Source organism: Oncorhynchus mykiss, chromosome 14, assembly GCF_013265735.2.
Source record: "Oncorhynchus mykiss isolate Arlee chromosome 14, USDA_OmykA_1.1, whole genome shotgun sequence".
NCBI lineage: Eukaryota > Metazoa > Chordata > Actinopteri > Salmoniformes > Salmonidae > Oncorhynchus > Oncorhynchus mykiss.
Window position 1 is genome coordinate 34,351,352 of NC_048578.1, and position 9,420 is coordinate 34,360,771.

Below are 9,420 nucleotides of genomic sequence, written 5' to 3' on the forward strand. Positions count from 1 at the left end.
CCTATTACACTGGTAGGCCAAGGTAAAATAATTTAACGTAAAGTAACCTATCTTACTAAATGGAATGGCGCAGAGTTTAGTCAAATAATACGTTTTTTCTCTGAGACCATGTTGTTTAGCTTGGTAGTTCAACCTAATTCAAATCGTGGTAGAGTTTTCAGTAGGTAATGGGTTTTATGCCATGTAGCTGCTACTGGAACTACAACTACTGGAACTACACACTACTTAGAAAATATGGGTGAAGTAGGAAATGTCCTTTGTTTGCATCAGACCTAATTAATTCTGACCTGAAATATTGCTTTTGTGTTTAATAGACTCAATTTTACTTTCTGTTAACTGACCCTGAAGTGATCTATTCTTGCAATTTGTAGTCTATGACATGTTAGATTTGATCATTATCACAAAGTAGTTTTGATGTAGTGAACTACTTTTTCAAAGTAACTTTAGTGGGAGAAGTCAGGGGTGATAGACCAGTTTCCCACTAGTAATTACCAGTTCAAGTGGATTGTCCCCAGTCTTATGTTATAAATGCCACCTTCCCACTTGGTTATGAACACAGCACTAGTCCTTCTACAGTACAAGCTCTTCACCCCTAGACCTTGGGCAAGCCTCAGTGTCCATATGACAAGTCTTGGGTATAATGTACAGTGGGTGAGTCCGACCTTGCTGTTTGACGTCACTTTACTTCTGCAAGCTGTAAAAGGCTGGCCCACCACCTGCAACGTTCCCAGAGATCTCTGCTCCACTGAAGTCAAAGCCAGGGTTCTGTTGACAGAGTGGGAAGTGACACAGAGGTGGAAGAAGCAAGTCAAATCTAATTTTATTTGTCACCTGTGCCGAATACAACCTTACTGTGAAATGTTTACTTACAAGCCCTTAACCAACGATGCATTTCAAGAAGTAGAGTTAAGAAAATATAAAGTAAGAAGAAAATTACACAACGAGGCTATATACAGGGGGTACTGGTACAGAGTCAATGTGGAGGCTATATACAGGGGGTACTGGTACAGAGTCAATGTGGAGGCTATATACAGGGTATTACGGTACAGAGTCAATGTGGAGGCTATATACAGGGGGTACTGGTACAGAGTCAATGTGGAGGCTATATACAGGGGGTACTGGTACAGTCAATGTGAAGGCTATATACAGGGGGTACTGGTACAGAGTCAATGTGGAGGCTATATACAGGGTCAATGTGGAGGCTATATACAGGGGGTACTGGTACAGTCAATGTGAAGGCTATATACAGGGGGTACTGGTACAGAGTCAATGTGGAGGCTATATACAGGGTCAATGTGGAGGCTATATACAGGGGGTACTGGTACAGAGTCAATGTGGAGGCTATATACAGGGTCAATGTGGAGGCTATATACAGGGGGTACTGGTACAGTCAATGTGAAGGCTATATACAGGGGGTACTGGTACAGAGTCAATGTGGAGGCTATATACAGGGGGTACCGGTACAGAGTCAATGTGGAGGCTATATACATGGGGTACTGGTACAGAGTCAATGTGGAGGCTATATACAGGGGGTACTGGTACAGAGTCAATGTGGAGGCTATATACAGGGGGTACCGGTACAGAGTCAATGTGGAGACTATATACAGGGGGTACTGGTACAGAGTCAATGTGGAGGCTATATACAGAGGGTACCGGTACAGAGTCAATGTGGAGACTATATACAGGGGGTACTGGTACAGAGTCAATGTGGAGGTTATATACAGGGGGTACTGGTACAGAGTCAATGTGGAGGCTATATACAGGGGGTACCGGTACAGAGTCAATGTGGAGGCTATATACAGGGGGTACTGGTACAGAGTCAATGTGGAGGCTATATACAGGGGGTACCGGTACAGAGTCAATGTGGAGGCTATATACAGGGGGTACTGGTACAGAGTCAATGTGGAGGATATATACAGGGGGTACTGGTACAGAGTCAATGTGAAGGCTATATACAGGGGGTACTGGTACAGAGTCAATGTGAAGGCTATATACAGGGGGTACTGGTACAGAGTCAATGTGGAGGCTATATACAGGGGGTACTGGTACAGAGTCAATGTGGAGGCTATATACAGGGGGTACTGGTACAGAGTCAATGTGGAGGCTATATACAGGGGGTACCGGTACAGAGTCAATGTGGAGGCTATATACAGGGGGTACTGGTACAGAGTCAATGTGGAGGCTATATACAGGGGGTACCGGTACAGAGTCAATGTGGAGGCTATATACAGGGGGTACCGGTACAGAGTCAATGTGGAGGCTATATACAGGGGGTACTGGTACAGAGTCAATGTGGAGGCTATATACAGAGGGTACTGGTACAGAGTCAATGTGGAGGCTATATACAGGGGATACTGGTACAGAGTCAATGTGGAGGCTATATACAGGGGGTACTGGTACAGAGTCAATGTGGAGACTATATACAGGGGGTACCAGTACAGAGTCAATGTGGAGGCTATATACAGGGGATACTGGTACCGAGTCAATGTGGAGACTATATACAGGGGATACTGGTACCGAGTCAATGTGCGAGGGTACAGGTTAGTCAAGATAATTTGTAAAGTGACTATGGATGGAAAATAAACAGCAAGTAGCAGCAGTGTAAAAACAAAGCAAGCCTGCATGTTAATATACCTTCATCTATTTATGTTTTTCAGATAATGTGGATGAAGAGGTTTGAGGCTCTTGAGAAGTGTAATCAGTGTTTATGTTAATGCTCCTTGTGTGACTGTCTATAGCAAGGGTGGGCAAACTTTTTGACTCGAGGGCCACATCGGGATTTTGAAATTAAACTGAGGGCCATAGTTTTTGGGGGACCAATTGTTTGTTAAAATCCATTTGCGAGGTCCTCCCTCGTGGAGCAGCGGTCTAAGGCACTGCATTACAGTGCTTGAAGCGTCACTATAGACCTGGGTTCGGTATGGGTTCGGTTCCGTATGGCAGTTGCAGCGATGGGACAAGACTGTAACTACAGATACCAGGAAATTGGGGAGAATTTGAGGTGGTATCCCCACTTCTGTGGAACCTCTCCAGAGTTAGTTTCCTTTGCATCTGGTCCTGGAGCCAGGTATCAGTACAGTACTCTCCCTCTAGCAGAGGCCCAGCAGTTACCTCCCTCCCTGTTCGTCTTCATCAGCACAGTACTCTCCCTCAAGCAGAGGCCCAGCAGTTACCTCCCTCCCTGTTTGTCTTCATCAGCACAGTACTCTCCCTCTAGCAGAGGCCCAGCAGTTACCTCCCTCCCTGTTCGTCTTCATCAGCACAGTACTCTCCCTCAAGCAGAGGCCCAGCAATTACCTCCCTCCCTGTTCGTCTTCATCAGCACAGTACTCTCCCTCTAGCAGAGGCCCAGCAGTACCTCCCTGTTCGTCTTCATCAGCAGTTACCACCCTCTAGCAGAGAGGACCAGCAGTTACCTCCCTCCCTGTTCGTCTTCATCAGCAGTTACCTCCCTCTAGCATAGAGGACCAGCAGTTACCTCCCTCCCTGTTCGTCTTCATCAGCACAGTACTCTCCCTCTAGCAGAGGCCCAGCAGTACCTCCCTGTTCGTCTTCATCAGCAGTTACCACCCTCTAGCAGAGAGGACCAGCAGTTACCTCCCTCCCTGTTCGTCTTCATCAGAACGATACAGATCAGACACATCACTTAGCAGATATTGGTTGAAAATAAACCCTAACAGCTTATCCACTGAATGAGAAATGTGTAGAGAGGAAGGATTGAGTCGATCTTGTGGAAGACTGATTTATTATGCAAGCTTTACACTCAACCATTATGTGTTGATTGAATTAAAAGAAAGTGGATGATCCACCTAATGTCCACGTTCCTTCATCAGCAACAGAGATTCATTAAACCCGAGATTGACTTCATCACTACTTGTTTTTGTAAGAAGTGTTGACATGTTGAATGCACCGAGGTGTCTGTTTAAACTACTGGCACACAGCTCAGACACCCATTCATACCCCACAAGACATGCCACCAGAGGTCTGTTTAAACTACTAGCACACAGCTGAGACACCCATTCATACCCCACAAGACATGTCACCAGAGGTCTGTTTAAACTATTAGCACACAGCTCAGACACCCATTCATACCCCACAAGACATGTCACCAGAGGTCTGTTTAAACTACTAGCACACAGCTCAGACACCCATTCATACCCCACAAGACATGCCACCAGAGGTCTGTTTAAACTACTAGCACACAGCTCAGACACCCATTCGTACCCCACAAGACATGCCACCAGAGGTCTGTTTAAACTACTAGCACACAGCTCAGACACCCATTCGTACCCCACAAGACATGCCACCAGAGGTCTGTTTAAACTACTAGCACACAGCTCAGACACCCATTCATACCCCACAAGACATGCCACCAGAGGTGTCTTCACAATCCCCAAGTTCAGAACAGACTATGGGAGGAGCACAGTACTACATGGAACCATGAGTACATGGAACTCTATTCCACATCAGGTAACACATCACCTACTGTACAGTATGCAGGTAAAACTAGACGAGTTCTGGAAGGATGGCATCGCAAGACTAAGGGATGGATTACAATTTACAGAATGGATACCTGGAGGAAAAAGGGGGAGTGTCATGCTTTTTCAATTTCAGTCAAGGAGAGGGTTTAGTATTTTGTAAACCTTGTCCTGGGAAGGGTCATGTAATTTGTAATTCATGAAATGTCTATATTTCTCAATGTTTTATAACGAGTTACTTATTAGACTATAGATCGATGTGCGCCTATAGGCTATTTAGTGTGGTCTCAATCAAATGCTCCAGTTTCAACTGTTCTGCCTGCGGCTATGAAACCCTGACCTGTTCACCGGACATAATACCTGTCCCAGACCTGCTGTTTTCAACTCTCAAGAGACAGCAGGAGCGGTAGAGATACTCTCAATGATCGGCTATGAAAAGCCAACTGACATTTACACCTGAGGTGCTGACCTGCTGCCCCCTCTACAACCACTGTGATTACTATTTGACCCTGCTGGTCATCTATTAACGTTTGAACATCTAGAAGAACGATCTGGCCTTAATGGCCATAATCTCCACCCGGCACAGCCAGAAGAGGACTGGCCACCCCTCAGAGCCTGGTTCCTCTCTAGGTTCCTTCTTTGCTAGGGAGTTTTTCCTAGCCGCCGTGCTTCTACATCTCCATTGCTGCTGTTTGGGGTTTCTGTAAAGGCTGGGTCTCTGTATTTCTTTATAAATACATTTGATTTGATCCATAGTCTACAGACTACAAAGTGTGTGCTAGGAGAACCACAGAGCAAAGTTATATTTCTAAGATAGATGCTGGGATGGTGTAAATAAAACGAGGCTGCATTACACACTGTAATGGATATTCCAAACATTGACCCCCGGCCTGCTCTGACCAATCCAAAACTTTTTTTGCGTGCTGCCTAACCAATGGCTGTGCTGTGTGGGCTTACGGTGACAGTTCAGGGGGAGGATCAAAGGCTTTTTCTAAAAATAATCTTGCGTGTGGACTAGCCTACAGCTTATGTTCTGTTCAGTTCGAGAAGGAGAGCGTGAAGAAGAGGAGGACTACTATAACTGAGTTTATTAAACACATATGTGTCTTGCCCCTGATGTATTTATCAGACTTATTACCTCACAATAAGTCAGGTTCTAATAACTTACATTCTGGTGCTGAAACTTCCCCTGATGTATTTATCAGACTTATTACCTCACAATAAGTCAGGTTCTAATAACTTACATTCTGGTGCTGAAACTTCCCCTGATGTATTTATCAGACTTATTACCTCACAATAAGTCAGGTTCTAATAACTTACATTCTGGCGCTGAAACTTCCCCTGATGTATTTATCAGACTTATTACCTCACAATAAGTCAGGTTCTAATAACTTACATTGTGGTGCTGAAACTTCCCCTGATGAATTTATCAGACTTATTACCTCACAATAAGTCACGTTCTAATAACTTACATTCTGGCGCTGAAACTTCCCCTGATGAATTTATCAGACTTATTACCTCACAATAAGTCAGGTTCTAATAACTTACATTCTGGCACTGAAACTTCCCCTGATGAATTTATGAGACTTATTACCTCACAATAAGTCACGTTCTAATAACTTACATTCTGGCACTGAAACTTCCCCTGATGAATTTATCAGACTTATTACCTCACAATAAGTCAGGTTCTAATAACTTACATTCTGGTGCTGAAACTTCCCCTGATGAATTTATCAGACTTATTACCTCACAATAAGTCAGCTTCTAATAACTTACATTCTGGTGCTGAAACTTGAAACAGCAGCCACTGCACAATCAATGGGAATTGGACAGCTCATGGTGCTGAAAGTAAGCATAATTAATTTCAATGTCTTCATTTTAATTCGACTTTACTAACGACAAGAGGGCTTTTGTGTTGGATACTTTTTCTTCCTATTTAAGAGGTAGGCCAACCAGTTTGACAGACGACATTAGGCTATAGGCCGTTATATTCATAGATTTGTCCATCAATTCCTCAACTCACCATGCCCTCTTCAAGTAGCCTACCTCCATGTCAGTGAAGGGCTATAACTAAAACTCAAATTGAGGGGGTATGCCATAGATCTACCTTTTATTAAAGAAAATGGCCCCCCAAAAAACTCAGGCCTACCCTTGCAAGCTTAAGATTTTGATGAATCCGATTATATAAAGTGATCTATAACAACGCTTTGGTCCACTATGCTTTATGCTAGAAACAAGCTAACATACCTGGGAAAGACGTGACTACAATGAAAGTGGGGATATTATTGTTTCCTTTCTTTGACGTTTAGAGGCTGCGCTACAACCTTCTTTAGTCCAGGAGACAAAAAAAAAATAGACTTAACTTGGGAAGTAAACTAACTCTGTCACTATCAATTGATTAAGCTATTCGCGTATGGTACAATATAAGCTATTTAAACCCAGAGAGCTTTTAGGGAAACACTTGTGACCTTCTGTCGTTGAGTTAAGACACGGAAGAAGAATAGCCAGCAACTAAAGCTTAAAATGTTCTGCGTTGGTAGGCTCCCAAGTGGCACAGCGGTCTAAGGCACATTTCAGTGCAAGAGGCTCGGGTTCGGATCCAGGCTGTATCACATCCGGCCGTGATTGGGAATCCCATAGGGAAGTGCACAATTGGCCCGGCGTCGTCCGGGTTTGGCCAGAGTAGGCCGTCATTGTAAATAAGAATTTGTTCTTAACTTAACTAGTTAAAATATATATATTTAATTTACTCTGTCTGGGGTGGAAAGCTACTCTGTCTGAGGTGCGAACCCACAACCTTCTGGTCCGTTGCCATCTAATGCTTTCACGACGAAGAACAGTCGGATCTGGTCTGACCAAGAAGTCACTTTGTTTTTAATTATTATTTTGGTGTCGGGAGAGTCACTTTTTTTGCTTTGCGTTCGGGAAGGTAATATATATTTTGCTGACGGGAGTTTCCAGTTTCATTGAAAAGAAATACGGTTTTCTCAATGTAACTCTAATTTTAAATAACGTTGACTCCCTAACTTTGAAATGTGGTTGTTGTGTAGCCTAACGGTGAAGACTTGTTGCCTTTTTGACGTGTAGTTCTATGAGTTTGTATCCAAGATTACATTTGACTTCTTTTCCAGACGTCCCACGGAGTACATTCACTTCAATAAATACCTCCTCCGTGGTTTGGGACCAGTTTCCCCGTGGTCTTTTACACGGGATAACACCGCTCTCCTCCAAGAGGAACGACATTGCTGCTGGCTAGCAACCCTCTCACGCCCCCTGAACTGATGGTTAGCTAACCGGCTAGCTAGTTTAATGTTGTTTATTCTCTCAAACGATGTTCAGGTACCATCCCAAAAACATATACTTATAAGAATAAGCTATCTGGAAAATATGACAAAAGTTGTGTGGGATAGTATTTACACCAGTCAGCTCGTTCAGAAACTTCCTGGAGTTACTTCCTCGCTGGTGGATTTTCGGGTGGCTCAACCGAAAAAGTGAATAGATAGCGCCACCTACTGTTTAGACGCGCAGGGATCAAGACTCTTGATCTAAAAATAACTCTTTACAAATATCCTTGAAATTCCATCCAAGATTATACATTTTAACAACTGGACGATTATAGCTGCCCGAGGACACAATAAAACTGTTTACATGTTTACACATTTTCCCATCTTTTCTGTAACCCAACGGTCACTGTCTCTTTTCCTAAAGAGTGCCCCAGTCTAAACATGGGTTGGATTTTCTGTGCTAATCTCCTAATTCGATTACTTCACACGTCCTTGTGTTTAAAATACATTCCGTTTAGACTCGCGGAGGACAGAGAAAGGCTGACTATTTAATTTACACTCAAAGAGTTACCAGGGAACGTTTTTCAACACACCTGCTGCCAAGGATGGCTCTCTTGATTCTGACATTGGTCACTTTACCCTGGTGAGTAAAATAACCTTTTTCTAATTTGATCAATGGTTAGGCCTCTATAGTTTCTTGAATGTACTTCAGTCAGGGTATGATAGTAAACATAACAATCCTAATCCTAATAGGTTTAACCTACTAATCTTATAGGTCTACACAGGACAGTCTAAATTGTCATCAATTATGATTGTATTGATTTCTTACAGTGTTGGCTGTGTCTATGGACAAGAAAGTTACGCAGGTGAAAACGTCACCCGTATTCTGGACCGACTACTAGATGGATATGACAACTGGTTGCGACCAGGATCCGGAGGTAGTTCTGTCCTCCTCTATCCTGATTTATTTTACTATATTTTACATCTACAAAACTTTTCATTGAATAAGTAGGAAATAGCATAATTTGGCTATAACACTGTACAGAATTTTTTACCTGGTTAGTTTCTCTAAACGAATTGTTCCATGTCTATTTACAGTTTTCCATATTTTTATGAGCAACAATTAAAATCACCAGATCCTTTTCAGGTATGGTCACAGAGGTGAAAACAGATATCTTTGTCACCAGCTTTGGCCCAGTGTCAGATGTGGAAATGGTAAGAAACACTCAGCATATTCCCACATAGGCTTACTGTCACATACATGTGCAGTATGTCAAGTTAGCAACTGTGTTTGTATGTTCTGTTTACACACAGTTTCTCATGCATTTATTATACATGGGTGTTAACTGAGCTTTATTGTCCACTGCACAGCTGCCTTATGGGTAGACTGTAGATTAGATAATGAGCCATTTAGTTTGATTAGTCTGTTTCAATACACTAACTAAGGGAGGGTCCTGGGGTCCTTCTAAATCAATATGTCAAGCAAACTGAATGCTCAAACGGATAGATGAATGAATATCTATAGTTAGTTATTGTCCTAATTATCTCATCTTCTCTCTGGACTGTCTTGTCGGATAAGGATTTAACTGTAGATATTTAGTTACAAACACATGTATTATGTCTATGGTTTGGAGCAGGACCTGCATTTTGTAATGTGC

General features: G+C 42.9%; 1 protein-coding gene across 1 annotated transcript in view; it reads left to right on the forward strand.

Moving 5' to 3' along the window:
• The first annotated feature begins 7,174 nt into the window (after positions 1–7,174).
• LOC118938724 (gamma-aminobutyric acid receptor subunit alpha-6-like) overlaps positions 7,175–9,420 on the forward strand; it is a 5,780-nt gene continuing 3,534 nt past the window's right edge. The window contains exons 1-3 of the mRNA XM_036943379.1: positions 7,175–8,405; positions 8,594–8,700; positions 8,910–8,977. Of these exons, the coding sequence (XP_036799274.1) occupies positions 8,368–8,405; positions 8,594–8,700; positions 8,910–8,977 (213 nt within the window). The 5' untranslated portion in view covers positions 7,175–8,367. The remainder of the gene's footprint in view (positions 8,406–8,593; positions 8,701–8,909; positions 8,978–9,420) is intronic.